General features: G+C 44.1%; 1 protein-coding gene across 1 annotated transcript in view; it reads right to left on the bottom strand.

The window, feature by feature from the left end:
• The window catches only part of SORCS1 (sortilin-related VPS10 domain containing receptor 1), a 236399-nt gene that overhangs the window by 163124 nt on the left and 54378 nt on the right, over positions 1 to 18897 (bottom strand). The window contains exon 3 of the mRNA XM_005878302.2: positions 18054 to 18212. Within this exon, the coding sequence (XP_005878364.1) occupies positions 18054 to 18212 (159 nt within the window). The remainder of the gene's footprint in view (positions 1 to 18053; positions 18213 to 18897) is intronic.

Below are 18897 nucleotides of genomic sequence, written 5' to 3'. Positions count from 1 at the left end.
ATACCCTCTGCCTTGTCTCCTTCCCATCCACACCTGAGCATATTCCCACTGCCATGCCTCCATTCAGGCTACCCACTCTGGCAGGGGTGGCTTCCGGATGTGCCTACCTCAGTGACTGCCAGTGGTCTGTTTAGGCCCAGATCAAGGTCACCTTCTCCGTGAAGCCTCTCCTACACACTGAAATCCATAGTGGCCTCATGTCCAAAGAACTATGGTATAGTAACAAATGTTATAAAACTACATGGCACATGTTTATATTTAATTTTCTTAGTAGCCTTTCAAGAGAGTCTTCTATGAATGCAAGGCAGAAATTCCTTCCTATGTAAAAATCACCCTAAACTATCTGAGACCGCACCCACGTCTTTGATGGGAGGTCACAAAGCTTTTATATGTCAGGAATCCCATCCCTCTTGACCTGCTCAGTGCCTAGTACATAGTAGGTGATCACGGGGCAAAAGTATCAATTGAGCACCATGCAAATCTCTTAGTGATGATTCTACCAAGTAAAGTACCCAGATTTGCTTCCATGGATTCATAGTTAGAGGGCTATACTTACACAAGTCAACAAACAAAACTATAAATATCAGCACTTTTGAAACTCCCAAGGATTTGCAGCAAGCAGCTCTTGTATATTCATTCATCCCCTACACAAAGCTGCTCTGTGTCCTCCACATACCACTTCACAGATTTGCCCCCTGAGAAGTTAATAGTCCAGCCTGGTGTTCTACCAAGAAAAGGAAAAAAAAGACTCGAGCCATTCAAAAGTTAATTTGTTAATTAAACCTGCAGAGTCTGACAGCAAAGTTCTCCACAGAGAAGGGAATGAAATCAAAGACTTTTACCAATGACTCTCTGGGCAGTAGTAGAAGGCTTTGGTTAGAACGACTCAATGCCCTTCAATAAAATTAATGGAGTCACCCTAGCTCTTTTGGCTCAGTGGATAGAGCACCAGCCCACAGACTGAAGGGTCCTGGGTTTGATTCTGGTCAAAGGGTATGTACCTTGGTTCGGGCTCAATCCCTGGCGCAAGACGGGGCTTGTGTGGGATGCAACCAATTATGTGTCTCTCTCACATGGATGTTTCTCTCTCTGTCTCTCTCCTCCCTTCCACTCTCTCTAAAAATCAATGGGAAAATATCCTGGGGTGAGGATTAACAACAACAACAAAATTCATGGAGTCATCAGCACCTACATAAGATTTCCATCCCTCCCTGTATGTCTTGGGCTCCACAGCTCTGAGGAATGTCAGAACACAGAACTGAGAACTACCATCAGGACTACCATCAATGTCTTGCATCAACAGCAGCAGCAACTGCATTCTCCAGCAATGCTGAGCCTGCAGAGGACCTCAGAGAGGACAACAGGGCATCTGAACCATTTTAGGAGAGCAATGTTCACCTACTAAGCTTTGGTCATGACCAGCAGAATGTGATTTGTGAAAGGGGTGGCGTTTTGTTTTGCTAATAACCCTGGTACAAAATACTGAGGAAAAGACTGAAGGAGCAGAAACAGTATAAAGGGAGGGAAGAAGGAACCAAGGCAGAAAATCCTTCCTGCCTAAAATCATTCCAAACTATCTGAGGCCCTTCCTTGCCTTAGTACAGAGAACTCATAAGCTCACACCGGAGGCTCAGCTCTGCCCAAGATCCACCAGGAGCCTCGGGGCCTAACCCTCCATTCTGTCCTTATGCTGGTCTGGGGCGGTCAGCTCTTCCCCTCCCTGCCACGCTCCTCTCCTAATGAGGGTTTTCCTTTTTTGACATTTCTCACATTGGCTTGTTTTCTTGCCACCTGCCTTTGTCTGCTATAAGAAGAGTGTAGATAAAAAATACAGTTGATTGCAGAGGATGCTATTGCAAAGGTTAGTTTTTGTGTGTGTGTTTTCTAATATTCTCCCCAGGATATGTTTGATTTTTTTTAGAGAGAGGAAGGGTGGCGGGGGGGAGAGACATCATCAATGTGACAACGAAATATCAATTGCCTCCCAGACACACTCAGAACTGGGACTGAACCGCAAACATTTGGTGTATAGGACTACGCTCCAATTAACTTAGTCACCTGGCCAGGGCAAGGTTAGTTTTAAGCTTTTAACCAATTGTTCAGTCATCTCGGGGGCCACACTCAGGAGGCCTGTAGAGCTGCAAGTTGAATGAGGGCCACAGGCCCCAAGGGAGCAGGAAGAGGGATGCCACAGGGGACACACAGCATAGCTTGGGGGCTGGGAAAGAGTAAGACTCGTAGGCTTTGCTCAGGATTTCTAACCTACAGCAGATTAAGATGGGGCGAGAGAAGGGGGTATGATAGTTTCCAACTTGGCTTTTCCATCCTCTTAGCATCTTTCTTTGAAGAGAAACTCAACTTCCTTATGTTGATACGAAAGCTTGCCATTGCCACAATCTTCCGGCTGGAACGTCTTCTCAATGTCCCTAAGCAGCATCAATACAGCCCCTCCTTTCAGACTGTTAGGAACTCATTAGACACTTTCTTTTGCAGTTAGAAAATTGGTCCAAGGACACAACTGCATAGGAGGGAAGAATGGCAATGCCTTTGGTTGATGGGAATGGAAGTGGTTCCCCAGAAACTTCCCCATGGCGCCTTCCCCAGGCAGGAGGCAGGTCGCTGGGTCTCCTCCACAGGCTCCTCAAGACGCTCCACATCCACCTCGGTGGAACACTTCCTGCTGTCGGCTCTTTTTAAGGTTTCCTGCTCCTTCCTCTTTGCTTCTCTGCCCTTCACATTTTAGAGGCAGGAGGCCTGCAAATTGCATTTCTTGAAAAGGCTGACAGAAACCCCTGCCAGTTCTATTTTATTTGCCTCATCCTAACGCTGCCCTGGGGATGGTCTGGGTACAGAGCTCTCATCCAGCTCATGATTCTCCACTTCTCACTGAAAGTTACTGCTTTCTTTTTAGCAAGAAAGAGATGGTACCTTCAGGACTTCAGATGAATTCCTAATGCCGGGCCTGAGGCATGGCAAATATCAAGCTCTTTCCTCCCCCGGCCTCCACAGAGGGAAGGAGAAGGCCACAAATCACTCCGAGGGGAAGCTGCATTCTCTGGTTCCTGAGATAATTTCATGAAACTTCACTAAATGCTGACATGAGCCTTTTCATTGGTGGGTGGGTACAGGGATGGATAGAGAGAAAATCATGGTAACCATTCCAGACCAACACCCCTACCCCCACCAGATATAAGTTCCTCAAAGAAAAAGCTAGCTTGTCAGGATATATCACAGACCTAGTGATGTGAAGTATTTGGTTCAGAGTGCTATGGTGGAGGATGTTGGAGAGGAAAATTTGGGAATCTGCCAAAGCTTTCCAGGTGGGCCTAGGAGTGCAGTTAAAATTTCTCAATATGGCCCAGCCAGTGTGGCTCAGTTGGTTGAGCGTTGTCCCATGCACCAGGAGGTTGCTGGTTTGATTCCCAGCCTGAGCACATACCCGATTGTGGGCTCAATCTCCAGTAGGGGGCATGCAGGAAGCAGCCAATCAATGATGTTTCTCTCTCATCTGTTTCTATCTCTCCCTCTCCCTTCCCCTCTCTCTCTAAAAAAAACCAATACCTACCCCCACCCCCAATTTCTCAATATGAAGATGTAGAAGAACTCTGTTCCAGGGTGAACAGGTCAGTCTGAGCAAATTAACAGAACAGCAAAGCTCAGAAAGGAACAGAGAGACATATCAGTTAGAAGGTGACTACAACCAGGCAGGGAAGAGATGAGTGTCTGGATTAGCCAGGGCCCCTGGATATGAGAAGAATAAAAGGGATCACTATTTAAAAAATAAACAAAAAACCAAAACAAAACAAAATTAAACTGTAAAAATAAATCTGAGCAGATGGAGAGCAGAAGAGAAAGTCAATTCTGAAAGCCCCTTCACTTGGCCTGAGCAGGGGGAGAAGTACATGCAGAGCCCTGGGACTAAAGCCGGGAGGAGGTTGGAGGCATAGATGCACAAGGGTCACAGTGCTGTATCTCTCAAGGTGTCAGAAGCTGGTCTGATGAATCACAAGAGGCTGATGGATGCCAGGCAGCCAGCCAGGGCCATTTCCTCAGGCAACAGGTCCCTCCCTGTCCCTTCTTCTCCTGCCTTGACCATGATCATCACACAACAGCCCTCCCTCTGCTGCGAAACTCAGCTATTAGAGTAGGCACCTGTCAGAGGGGACCATGATCATCACACCACAGCCCTCCCTCTGCTGTGAAACTCAGCTCTTAGAGTGGGCACCACATGGTAGATTGGACAGGAAGGCACCTGACTTCGGGTTTCTCTTCCTCTTGGCAGCTTTGAGATCCTGGCTGGGGCGCTGAGTGTCTTAGTACACTGAGTGTGCCATGTGTAATCCACACTTCCAATATCCTATTATAATGAAGGTAGAAGGTTGGCAAGATAACATTTTTAATTTTTAAAAAAGGTGAAAAAAGCCCAGCCTGTGTGGCTCAGTGGTTGAGCATCAACCTATGAACCAGGAGGTTGAGGTTCAATTCCCAGTCAGGGCACATGCCTGGGTTGTGGGCTTGATCTCCAGTGAAGGGCATGCAGGAGGGAGCCAATCCATGATTCTTTCTTATCATTGATGTTTCTGTCTCTCTCTCCCTCTCCATTCCTCTCTCTGGAATCAATATATATATGAAGGTGAAAACAATAGAGACATAAATTCACAAAATGTGCCTATTCTTCCTTCTCCCAAAACCACTCCCCTCCTTGGCAACATCCTTGGTTGCGACTACTCTTGGCAAGAAACCCTGAGCATTGCTAGATTTCTAAAGGGCCAGCCTTAGAGATAGGCATTTTTCTGGGCATCCCTTGAACTCATTTAAGAAAGAGATCCATGTTCTGAGGCCAAATGTCCTTCAAACTTTCCCACTAGTACCTGGATTAAGGAGGCATCTTAATCTATTCAGACAAATGGTGGTGGGTAGACCGGATTGAGAGAGTTGGCTAAAAGATGCACAGGCAAAAATGTAAATCTATTTCAGAGCTTCAATAGCTACTAAATAGCTTTGTTGTGCCTGTCCAAGCCTGAATACCAATTAGTCCTTTTCAAATGTCCATTAGTCCTTGTTCTTGCAGCCCATTCTCTCAAACCATTAGGAATAGGTGGATCCAACTGTTCAAGGTAGCAACTGAAAAATAACGACACAAACTGGTTAAACAAGGATTCTAAGGTGAACACAAGCCTTCCTTGTTTGCATATGATGGCATTTCAGCTCGAAAATTTGTTTTATAAACAAGCATTGGGGTTGACATTTAGCAAGCTCCCTGATTTCCACTCTAATCGCCAGTTTTGTATTTGGATACTTAAATTATGTATATATGCATAAGATTAGAAATCAGCTCTGACATTGGGAAATTTCAAGCACATGGAAATCCTGCCACCCGGCATGGTAAAGAATGCTCAACGTATTCCTTATAAATAACTGAGTGCCTTTTTACTTAATGCAGGGCCTTGGGAAAACGTGATGGCAGTTTCCTAAGTGTTTGTGCTTGTGCAGGAATCATTTGAATATCCCCAGGGGGTGTGAATTTCAAGGAGCCACTTATCTTTTATTTCAATTAGCCCTTTGACATTAAAGGGCTGCTAGGTGTCTTCAAAAACCAATGAAGTTACTGTGAAGACAAATACTGTAATATTTAATGGTTTACTGTTATTATAATCAATGATATTTCCTGAGCACTGCCTATCTCCCCTGCTCCATTCTTTCTGGTTTCATGGTACCTTTTAGTGACTAAGAAGGCATTGCATGTTGACTAAAATGCCTCTAACTTCAGGTTCTGAAAAGACACTGAACTACCGTGAAGGCAGCCTTGTGTCTAAATCCAGCAACGCCATACCGGGTTGGGTTGGTTATCTCTCAGGTCTTTGAATAATACACTGGGTAGCATCTATGCCTGCTATGTTCCAGGCTCAGTGGTGTTTTATGTATGTTATTTCAGCATCCTCAAACAGTCCTGGGAGAGGTAGGTGCTGTTATTATTACTTCCACTTTCCAGTTGGAGAAAGTATAAAATTAAGTGACTGCTGAGGGTCACAGGGCCATTAGTAGGGCCTGAGAGAGTAGAGAGCTGATGCTCTCACCTAGTTTGCCATTTTGTCAATCAGTGGTGAGAAACCAGAATGACTGATTGTGGAAAATATTGGCATCTATTCCCTTATCAAGTAGTCATTACTTCCCAGGCAATGCCCAGCATTCCAAAAAGCCATGATAAGCAATACCCTTCTCTTAGGATCCAGGCAGAAAAAGAAATATTAAGCCTGACCAGTGTGGCTCAGTGGTTGAGTATTCACCCATGAACCAAGAGGTCACTGGTTCAATTCCTGTTCACTGTTTCGATCCCTGGTCAGCACACGTGCCCAGGTTGCTGGCTCCATCCCCAGCAGGGGTGTGCAGGAGGCAGTCAATCAATGTTTCTCTTTCACTGATGTTTTTATCCCTCTTCCTTCCTTTCTCTCTAAAATAAATAAAACAGATTTAAAAAAAGAATGCTGACTGTTAATATTGTGTTTCAATTATGGGTGCCAGGAATCTCCAAATCAAAACATGCTTCCCCCTTTAAAACCATGTTCTGGTTTTATGTGTATCTTAGCCATATATACCAAAATATTGAAGGTGAGGCCCACATTCAATTTAAAGATTTATTTCTTTCATAACCTGTTTCTTTGGAACATACAGGAGATCAACGATCATGCAGGTGCGCGGATGGTATTACTGCTGACTCCCAGAGCTCCAAAAGAAGTGAGAATATAAACTTGTGAATTTTCCAGAACTGCCCCAGAATGAAGGGTGGCCCACGAAACTGTCTTAAGAGTTTTGTACTCCCTCCACAGAACTGATAGCTCATTTGGATGGATTTTTTTAATCACAAAATGATTTCACATCTCCTGAAATAAAGTAGACAGAGCAACCCATGACCAGGAGAAAAATAAAGACAATGGGAAAGACAGAAGGAAAAGAAAAAAGAGATTCGGGGACTAATGCAAGGTGGCAGATGAGCTTTCCTTGTCCTGTACCATTTCTGTTTTAAATTTTGTAAACACTGAAAAATAAGAGAGTACCACATTTCAAACAAAGCAGGATCACTTTTCTCAAAAAAAAAAATCTGAAGGACCAATGACATTGGAGGAGCCGTCCTCAGTGGCAAGAACAACAGCTTGGAGCTCACCACACCCCTCTCCTCTGAATGAACACCTGCCTCTACTTCCCACAGCCCAGACCCAGCCACTCTGTCCAGTGGGATTTCTTGCTCGTCTGTGTAGGAACTGAGGTCATGGTCTAGATGGACCGCCACATCTGTCAGCATGGGGAGAAGCAGCACGCTGCACGGGACAGAGAAAAGTGGTCCTTCCAGCTTCCGGTCAGAGGCACAGGTCCTTCTGCAGAGCTTCCCAAGGGGACTTGCCAGCCTGAACCAGCAGTCACTGGGCCTCTCCTCCCAAGCTCCCCACCTGCCCAAGTCCTGGGAGTGTCCATGTTGGTTTCACAACGTTGCAGGACCTCCCCCCCCCCACTCCCTTCCTTTACGAATCACTCCTCCAGTACAACCAACCCTAACAGAGCAGCCAGGAGCCCCGTGCGCCAGCATGGCCGGCAAAGCTGAAGTATACATACATCCTTGGACTTTTCTCCTATTTTTTTTCTCTCAGTCACATCTGCGCTTTGTTTTCTCTCATTTCAAATGTTTCCCAACACATCATGTTTAGTGAGGTGTTTAAGACAGACTGAGAGATGCTGTTGGAGGCAGTGTTTTATAGCACAGTTTGTACACTACTTTATTGCCAAATTAAAATAAAGATGTAATCTGGCAGACTCAGCCTGCTGCTAAGCCTGCCTTGGGTGGTTTTCTGTATTGAGGCAAGAAGATGAGGGGGGGGTGGGGACTGGCAATGAGGTGAAGAACTCTATCTCCGTCCTCCCACTCACTTCATTTCCTAATGCAAAGAAACCAAAATAATAATAATAATAAATGAGCAGAACATTTGGTCTCTCTACAGCTTAAATGGAAAGATAAAAAAAGTACAGAAATAAAGATTTTGGCACTCCTATAATAAGTGGTTCCCTTTTTCTCTGGAAGAAGTATAAGAGGTGGAACCTTCCATGATCACTATCCCTCTTCCCATTGGGTATAAAATGTCTGTAATGCCTGTCACGTTAATTTGCTTGAGATTCCAGGGCTTTCCAAAGGTACCTCCTCACACAGACCCTTCAGAGGCCAAGAAACTCAGCTCCTATTTCTAATACTAAGTCCTCAATCGGGCTTCCCATTTGGTCAGGCTACTGCTTTAATTTAATTTTACTTAATTAGTTAATCTATTTATTTATAAATTTTAGGGTGGGGGAAGGGGGGAAGAGAGAGAGAGATAGAGATGGTAGAGGTAGAGGTAGAGGTAGAGGTAGAGGTAGAGATAGAGATAGAGATAGAGATAGAGATAGAGATAGAGATAGAGATAGATTTGTTGTTCCAATTATTTATTCATTGATTGGTTGCTTCTTGTACGTGCCCTGATTGGGGAATGACCCTGCAATCTTGGCGTATCAGGATGATGCTCTAACCAACTCAGCAACCCGCCAAGACCCCAGCTACTTTTCTTGGAACCTCAAATGGAAAAGGCTCTGGACCTTTTCCTCCCAGTCATCCCAGTGGGGCCTGGAGAGCCACATGCCAATTCAAGAAAATGTTTACTTCTTGGCCACCTCCCAGATCCTGACTACCACAGAGAGATGTCTCTCTCTAAGAGAAAAGACTACAGCCATATTTTATGGATTTTGAGGGCATTTGACCATACACATTTCTCCCTGATTAAATCTTAAAAAAAAAAAATACACACACAAGAAAAACAAACAAACAAACAAACCCTGGCTTCCTACGGAACTGATGGCCAGCAGAACTGCATCCTGGGCCAGAACAGACAATCTGCTCAACAAAGTCTTGGAGTGTCTTAAAATGCTCACATCAAAAAGCCTCCCCCAGGGTTCAGGCCTTCAAGATGAAATGCAAATGGAGCAGGACAGCGCAGCCCACATGGGCTCCATCCTGGGAGCCAGCGATCCATGCTCTGTGCTCGTCCTCAGGGCCTTGCAGGTCTTATTCATGGAAGGGAAGAAAGGCATTGACAGGGAAGTAAGGGGGAAACGAAGGTGGGATGTATCCAAAAGTGAGAGTGTATGCCTGCAAGGACTCGGAGGGGCACACAAGGAAAGAAGAGAGGAGGATTCTGCTCAGGGGTGAGTTCTGAAGGAGCTGCCACCTACACAGGATACTTTCTAAGAGACAGTACCTTTTATCTGAAAATCCTGTCCACCTTACGTGGGTGTAAAACAGCATCCAGCAGAGACAACAAGCACTGAGGCTCAGCTCGGAGCTGGGAGTTTTGTGGCAGCAGCAATAGCAGCTGTCACAGAAAAAACTGATGAGCAGACCGTGAAAGAATAAATGTTCCTTTTCCCGGGCAAACATGGTCATTGGTCTGCCAACACCAGCATGGGGCCCTCCTTGGTGCTCAGAGCCGCATCTCATTACTGTTAAAAGCTCCCTGATTCATGGGTAATCGCCAGCTATTATTTCCATATCACTGACCCACCTGCGTGGCCACAGACCCTCTCCACTTGACTTCCAGCCAACCCCATTAGCTAATGGCTCCTCCGATGGCTACAGCCCCACTCCTCGTTCTGTGACTCAAGCCCTGAGATGTGGAGTTCTTCTCCAACCCCTCCTTGCACCAGCGGGTTACCCCTCTTTCTTCCAGCACGATTTCACCTTCATTCTCTCCTGGAGAAACAGAAATCTGCCCATCTCAAGATAGCACCCTTAAACATGAGACTCCTACCAAGTACTACGTAAGGCCTTCTGTCATTTACTGAACTTTAACATGTGGTAGCAAAGTGTGGGTTTTCTCTGTGGGAAGATTGGTTAGCTTCTACAGAGCAAAGATCGTTAATGTTTCTTCCAGCTCCTAAATGACAGAGTTTATTTGGTGTATGGTCACAAGATACTTTTTGGTCCAGTCCATAATAGCTATGCTATCATCCTAACTGGACTTCTGGCTTTTGACCATGGATTACCACAATTCACTATGATATTTCTACCAGATTAACTTTTGTAATCTGTAGCTAGTCTAAACCCATAATTCCACTGACCAACATTTTCAAAAGATGCCTACTGAGAAGAACAAAAATTACTTTGCCTAACAACCAAATAGCCAATACAATAAAAAATAATCAAGCTTGTGTTCTGGAAGTGTATCATGAACTTTACCAAATTTCAGTTTCAGCCAAATAGTCAAATTCACAATCCTGTAAACAGGGGTTTTCTAACTTTGTATTAGTGCTTGTGACATTCCTCTTGTGTAAATGCACAAATCCCGCCATCCCCCCCCCGCCCCCGAAGAAATATGACATATTCATGAATGTATAGGTAAAATAATTTCATGAGATCATCATTCCTGCACTGTGGGCTGCCCATTTCATATAATCTATCCAGCTATCTTGATTGGGCACCTATTAAATGTGGATGAGGGCATGCTCTTTTGGCCTCTCTTAGACTATTGGTGAACTCATGTGTATTTAATCTTCTCTCCCCAGATGGATTATGCTCCTTGCTAGAGTGGTTTTATAGCAACACTACAGCATACAGAACACCTCAAATGCATGTGGACTTTAATATTCATGGTTTTCCCCCCAATCTTTTTTGGAAGTGCCCCTGCAATTATACTCATCTGTATGACCACATTTTACAGCAAAGGAAGCCAACACTAATAGCGCTCACTGTGAGTGGCTGAGCTGGGGCCACAGCCCGGAGGTCCTACCTCTTCCAGCGCTACCCATTCTACCACCACGATCCAAGAGGAACTGCTTAAAGTGCTGGGACCTGAAGGGTTACATCCTGGGGCATCTCCTCCACATGATCGCAAGGATGCACAGGGTTCCCTTGACCAGGTAAATCTGGCCTTTACTGTGCCTCTAGCATCGCGCGGAAAATTAACCAACTGTCAGATAAAACGCAATCACGCAGCAGATTAAGTGACTAATATTCTGTGTCTGGAGCTTCTCAGCCTCGCCCGTGGCCACTGCGCCATACGGGACCAGATGCACTGTGGCCTGACTCTGGGAGCGAAACTGTACATTCTGCTGAAAGGGCAGCCAAGCTGCTCAAGAGGAAACGACTCCTAATTGTAAATCTTTTCTATTTTTAGACTTAATGTGCATTCCATTTGGCAGGAAGGGCAGCATGAATAAAACTGCAATACCGAGAATTTTAATTTGCTTCCTACAAAATGCTCTGTCAGTAGAGACCTGGGAAAGGTGCTTCCAGCCTTCTGCCCCTTCAGGAAGAACCCCACGCATCGCCACCCTCTCCAGATAAAACCTGAGGGCGTCCCCCTCACTCACGGAAGCCCGATATGTATAATTTCTAACACATGAGCCCTCTAAGGAGAATTCTAAGAATGACTTCACTGAGCCATGCATTTCACAGACAATATTCCAATATCTCCCTATGTTCCTTTTTGGCTCCTATGGCTAGAGTCTCTCTACCATTTGCCAATGTATACTGGTATGTTGTTTCTTTTTCATTTTATTTTAATTGCATTTTATGTTGGTAGCCTTATATTCTACCGGGAATGTGAGGTCCTGAAAAGCAGGGGCTGTATGTATTTTATAGTGTATCTGTAGTATAGGGTACATGATATATTTTGTAGTATGCATTCCATAGTATATATACACATACATCAGAGAGAGAGAGAGAGAGAGAGAGAGAGAGAGAGAGAGATCAAATAGCAAAACCTCATTCAATGCTTTCTTTAAAAAGTGGAACTCTCCTTCAATCCAACCACCAAGAGATGAAAAGTCCTGAGATAACCTGTTTCTGAATGATGTTCTCTGTGGATATTATTATTATTCCTCTCACCATTTTAGAAAGTTCTTAGTGTTCTTAGTGGGGGGGGGGGGGGGGGGGGGGGAGGAGGTGTCATCCTTCCTTTTAAGGGTCTTAAAAAACCTATCCTGGGTCTTTATCTAGAAAAATGATCACCTCTTGACACACACAAAACTCATTCTCAAATTCCATGATGGTCTGGGGCTCCTAATGGCCTGAAACATCTACATTAAAAACTGCTTCTTGCCCTAGCTGGTTTGGCTCAGTGGATAGAGTGTTGGCCTGTGGACTGAAGGGTTCCGGGTTCAATTCTGGACAAAGGCACATGCCCAGGTTTCAAGATCAATCCCCAGAAGGGGGTATGCAGGAGGCAGCCAATCAATGATTCGCTCATCATTGATGTTTCTCTTTCTCTCTCTCTTCCTCTCCCTTCCTCTCTGAAATCAATAAAAATATATTTAAAACAAACAAACAAATAAACAAACAAAAACTGCTTCTCCACATTGAGTTCCTTAGTGTCTGGCTTTTCCCTTGTGTGCTGGGTCAGATGTTTACAAGCTCAAGCCAGTGACCTGAGACCCGCTCTGCTGCCTCTCGTCCCACAGGCACCCGGTTCAGGCGACTGCACAGAACAAAACTGGTCACGGGGAAGAAGTGTGGAGATGATCAACTAGGGGCTTCTCCCAGGAGAACCGTGCACTGTTGTCTCAAACAAGGTTCTGTGCTCACCTTCTGGTCTTGGCTGTACGCCAGAATCCAGTCCTCCTGCTTGGGGTGGAAGAGCAAGCTCTGGATGTAGAAGCTCAGCCGATACTTTTGATAGGTCGCTCCTTCATCTGAGCTGATCAGTAAACTGCTCTCAATCTCCGGGTCCGTGAGTAACATAATCTGCAGCAAAGAATTGTTGGGGAAAGATAATAACAGGAAGTTAAATTTACGAATTTCCAAAACTTAACAATGAGCTAACATTTTGACAAGGAGGGGAAAAGGGGCAGGCAAGGAACACCTGGGGACTCTGTCAGGGTGGCTCTCCTACCTTGACCCAATGACACCAAATGAGATTCACTACGGAATGAAGGAGGCAGGACAAGTTGGAAGGAAGAGAGAGGAAACAGAAGACTGCATTTTCTTCGCTTTGATATGGCTCCTGGATGTTCTCTTTTCCCCAAAGTTATTTCCTTCATCTGAACTATTTCCCACTGTTCCTCTGACCTACTTTGCCTTGTTTACTTTAATTTGGGGTGGGGGGAGAGGGGAGATTAAAGAGCAAGACTTGTAACACCTGTTGTTGGAGAGGTGGAAAGACATGGAAAGAGATGGAGTTCACAGGATTTTCTTGCTTGCACAGGCCTCTTGTTCATGTCAACAATATTCCATGTCATCCTACGTTTAGCCTGATTTTTTTTGTTAGTCTTGTGTCAAAGGCTGGGTTTTCTACAGCCTTCTCTGTGAATTGTACAAAGGCCACTTTATCCTATTATATAATTTACTTAATTTATTTTGTTTACTGTCCACATACCCTCTACTAGAACTTAAATTTCATGAGAATAGAAGTAGTTGATATTTCTCTATTTTTCTCCCCCATAAGTGTGTTCCCAGCAGCTACAGTAAGACCTAGATTATATTATACTAGAGGCCTGGTGCATGACATTCGTGCACTGCAGGAGGGGACTCCTCTTGCAGTCTGGGACCCCTTGGCAGACATCCCCCAAAGGGTCCTTAGCGCTGCCTCAGAAGCAGGAGAGGCTCCCACCACCGCCAATGCGCTCTCCAGCCATGAGCCCAGCTTCTGGCTGAGCGGCGCTCTCCCTGTGGGAGCGCACTGACCACCAGGGGGCACCTCCTGTGATGAGCGTCTGCCCCCTGGTGGTCCGTGCGCATCATAGCGACCGGTCGTTCCGCCATTCAGTCAATTTGCATATTAGCCTTTTATTATATAGGATACTCAGTAAATATATGTCAAATGAATGAATGAATGGGAAGAGTTTACAGAGTAGTCACATGGACTTAGAAACATGCCAGGCACCGTGTGAGCACATATGAATGGAGGTCCCTGAGAAGAGTAGCTGGATCTCCCCATCAGTCGTCTTCCTGTCTACAAGAGACTATGCTCTGACTGTTGGAAACTTAATAGTGTCAGCTGCTTTGCACTCTCTCGCTCAGATGGTTCATCTTGGTCAGAGCAGTAATGAACAATCCACAGAAGGAACACCATGGAGAAGCTGCCCGAACACTGATTTTTTTATTCTCTCATGCTACGCCTCTAGGAATGTGTGATGAAGTACCTCATTCCCCACTCTCTGCAGGTTCCTTTCACTCAGTCAAAGTGCACATCTACTGCCTCCTGACAGGTGGCCTTAATGCTACCCGCTGACTTCCTCCCCATCAACGTATTAATTGACACTCTCTGAGTTTGGTTCGGAGAAGCATGAAAGATGTGCTTAATGTGTGGCTGTATGAAGAGAAATCACTGTAGCCCAGGGTTTTTAAAGATTACCAGCTGAGGAGGCAGCAGTTCTAGGATAGGAAGAGCAAGAGAGAAAGGAAAAATAAAACAGAGCCATGTCATAGAAGAGTAGAGTGCCAGGCAAACACACTGAGATTTCTCAAGCATTTGGAGGCAGTCATATTAAAACCTTGGGATAGTGCCCTAGCTGGTTTGGATCAGTGGATAGACCATTGGCCTGTGGACTGAAGGGTCGTGGTTCGATTCCAGTCAGGGGCACGTGCCCAGGTTGTGGGCTTGATCCCCAGTGCGGGGCGGGGGGGTCATGCAGGGGATCAATGATTCTCTCTTATCATTGATGTTTCTATCTCTCTCTTCCTCTCTCTTCCTTTCTGAAATCAATAAAAACATATTTAAAAGAAAAAAAATTGGGGGGATAGTATCATCTTCAAAAGTGGTGTCCTGCAATGTCACTGCAAATGTCACATGAGGATTGCACACCAGACACACTCAGCCTGCACTGTGTTTATGTCAGGTGGGGATAACTGAATGCTCCTTGCTGTTCTTTCAACCTCCCTTCTTTTTCCTTTTTCTTTTTTAATTTTTAAAATTGATTTTCAGAGAGCGAGAGCAAAACATCTCAAAACATGGATTGGCTACCTTCTGCATGCTCCCTGTTGGGGATCGAGCCCACAACCTGTGCATGTGCCCTGACCAGGAATTGAACTGGCAACCTTTTGGTGCATGGGACCACACTCAACCTCCCTTCAAGAAGAGAAGAGGGGTGTGGGGCAGGCAGTGTAACACCGTGGCTGCCGGTGCGTTTGGACAAGATGGAAAGCACACACAAAATTGGAGACTAAATACCTCTCAATCCATGTTCCGGTCAAGCCACTGTTCCCCACCATAAGTTCTAGCAAAGTTATCATTTTCTTGTCTCGAGTTTACCACGCAGATAGGGTTCCCACATTGGATGGCTGGCATGGAGCCATCATCTAACTGCTAAGTACCAACTCACATACATGGCTTCATTAAAATCTCTTGCATGCATTAAACAGGGATGTTCATATGGCACCTAAATTCACAAGCATATTTCCAGGTGATTTCATATTTACTAGCACAAACAGGTGTTTTCCAATCAACAAATAAGTCATCAAATGATCACATTGCTTTGTGTCTCCAACCAAAATTAACAATAATATATAGCATGCTTTCTGCACTACTGCCCAAAGTAATTTCCATAATAATATGAAGCGGCTCAATTTTATAGGGCATCTATTTTCTCAGCAAGGTGATTTCCCCCCTCCTCTGATATCCTATTTCCCTGTTAAGCAGAATATGTTTTCCTCTCTCCCCACGAGTGCAGACCCCACCACTGCTTCTCCTGGCAGACCACTTCAGCAAAATAAAAAACTGGGCCCTAGCTGGTTTGGTTCAGTGGATAGAGTGTCGGCCTGCGGACCAAAGGGTCCCGTGTTGGATTCGGGTCAAGGGCACATACCTTGGTTGCAGGGTCTTCCCAGGCATGGTCTCTGGTTGGGGCTCCTGCAGGAGGCAACCAATTAATGTGTTTCTCTCACATCGATGTTTCTCTCTGTCTTTCCCTCTCTCTAAAAATCAATGGAAAAAATAGCCTCAGGTGAGGATTAACAAAAAATAAAAATAAAATAATAAAATAAAAAACTGGGCCTACAGAATATCCCCAAATCAAGCTGATTTTTATTTATCATTTATTTAAAATATCTTTGACAGTTATTTATGCTCCAAGTCATGAGACTGTATAAGATAATTCTGCATCCAGGTGCTATTAAATAAGGGAGGGCAGAGGTAGAATAATGCAAATATCTCTCAAACACATGACTACCTAAGAGCGAGTAAATGAAACTCCTGACTTCCGTGGCAGCTTTTTCTGGGCACTAAAAACATGTAGACTAAAATCTCACCTTCTCTAAATGGCCCTCACCTAAAACCCTCTGTTTTGGAATTTGACATTTTAGAAATGATGGAAGATGCTAGGAAATACCCCCTATAAGATTTATAAGTGCCTGTATTACACAGACTTTCCAGGGGTTCTTCTTTCAAACCTCTGCTCAAATCCACTCAAAACAAACAGGTCAACTGGGATCTATTTCTACTTAGCCTTTTTTATTGCACAAACAACTCTGTAAGACCTCCAGTAGATGAATTGAAAATAAAAGAAAAATCAACTGCTCATGACCCTATCCTTTCAACAGTTTAAACAAGGTTGATGCTTCTTTCTACTTTATCCACATCTACATATCCTATCATAGATTTTTTATTCTGATCTTTAACTTAATATTTTAATTCATATTATTGCCTATATTCAAATCCAACTGAATGAAAAACACACCAATGCATGCACACATAATAATATACACCACTATAAACCATGTGTTACTTAATCAAAACCTTCAACTTCATTAGTTTACAACCAGCGCAGTGCTTGAACCATAGAAAGTATTTAATAAATTATTGTTAATTAAATAAGTGAAATCTTATTATTTCAGTCTTTAAACATTTTAATAGTTTTATTTCCAGTGGGTTGAGGTTTGTTCTGTCATTTTGTAGGTTACTCAAAATAAGTAAGTTAATAAGTAAACAAAGTCTTTAAGGAAAATATCCATAGAAAATGTTTAACCTATTTGAAAAAAAGAAACAATGTGAATAATACATGTGATCCCATTTTTAGACAGGAATGATGTCATTTATAAACAAATATGTTCTATCCCAGAAGGTATTATACTGTGAAATATCAAAATGGCAACCTCAAATTCATGAACACTCCTCAAAAATCTGTAGGTTACACTCCTTAAACATGTCCAATAATCACTGCCTGCTGGTTTACACTGGCTCTCTACTCCTTCTGGCTCATTGTGCGACTTTAAGTAAATGGTGCTTTGTTGTGTTTAATCCTCTGCATTCTGGAATATGATCTGAGTGACAGGAATTTTGGAGGACTTTGTAAAAGGCATGAACCCAAACTCTGCACAATTCCTGAAGTGAGCTCTCTAAAAAGAGGGGCCATTATTTGTCTGACATACCAGTAGAGCTTGGGCTCTAGTAGAAGTCTATACATAGGGGTCATCCTTCCTTTTAAGGGTCTTAAAAAACCTATCCTGGGTCTTTATCTAGAAAAATGATCACCTCTTGACACACACAAAACTCATTCTCAAATTCCATGATGGTCTGGGGCTCCTAATGGCCTGAAACATCTACATTAAAAACTGCTTCTTGCCCTAGCTGGTTTGGCTCAGTGGATAGAGTGTTGGCCTGTGGACTGAAGGGTTCCGGGTTCAATTCTGGACAAAGGCACATGCCCAGGTTTCAAGATCAATCCCCAGAAGGGGGTATGCAGGAGGCAGCCAATCAATGATTCGCTCATCATTGATGTTTCTCTTTCTCTCTCTCTTCCTCTCCCTTCCTCTCTGAAATCAATAAAAATATATTTAAAACAAACAAACAAATAAACAAACAAAAACTGCTTCTCCACATTGAGTTCCTTAGTGTCTGGCTTTTCCCTTGTGTGCTGGGTCAGATGTTTACAAGCTCAAGCCAGTGACCTGAGACCCGCTCTGCTGCCTCTCGTCCCACAGGCACCCGGTTCAGGCGACTGCACAGAACAAAACTGGTCACGGGGAAGAAGTGTGGAGATGATCAACTAGGGGCTTCTCCCAGGAGAACCGTGCACTGTTGTCTCAAACAAGGTTCTGTGCTCACCTTCTGGTCTTGGCTGTACGCCAGAATCCAGTCCTCCTGCTTGGGGTGGAAGAGCAAGCTCTGGATGTAGAAGCTCAGCCGATACTTTTGATAGGTCGCTCCTTCATCTGAGCTGATCAGTAAACTGCTCTCAATCTCCGGGTCCGTGAGTAACATAATCTGCAGCAAAGAATTGTTGGGGAAAGATAATAACAGGAAGTTAAATTTACGAATTTCCAAAACTTAACAATGAGCTAACATTTTGACAAGGAGGGGAAAAGGGGCAGGCAAGGAACACCTGGGGACTCTGTCAGGGTGGCTCTCCTACCTTGACCCAATGACACCAAATGAGATTCACTACGGAATGAAGGAGGCAGGACAAGTTGGAAGGAAGAGAGAGGAAACAGAAGACTGCATTTTCTTCGCTTTGATATGGCTCCTGGATGTTCTCTTTTCCCCAAAGTTATTTCCTTCATCTGAACTATTTCCCACTGTTCCTCTGACCTACTTTGCCTTGTTTACTTTAATTTGGGGTGGGGGGAGAGGGGAGATTAAAGAGCAAGACTTGTAACACCTGTTGTTGGAGAGGTGGAAAGACATGGAAAGAGATGGAGTTCACAGGATTTTCTTGCTTGCACAGGCCTCTTGTTCATGTCAACAATATTCCATGTCATCCTACGTTTAGCCTGATTTTTTTTGTTAGTCTTGTGTCAAAGGCTGGGTTTTCTACAGCCTTCTCTGTGAATTGTACAAAGGCCACTTTATCCTATTATATAATTTACTTAATTTATTTTGTTTACTGTCCACATACCCTCTACTAGAACTTAAATTTCATGAGAATAGAAGTAGTTGATATTTCTCTATT

This window comes from Myotis brandtii, unplaced genomic scaffold, assembly GCF_000412655.1.
Source record: "Myotis brandtii unplaced genomic scaffold, ASM41265v1 scaffold550, whole genome shotgun sequence".
Classification (NCBI taxonomy): Eukaryota; Metazoa; Chordata; class Mammalia; order Chiroptera; family Vespertilionidae; genus Myotis; species Myotis brandtii.
Note: the sequence above shows the minus strand (reverse complement) of the source record. Positions and strands in the feature narration are given on the sequence as shown.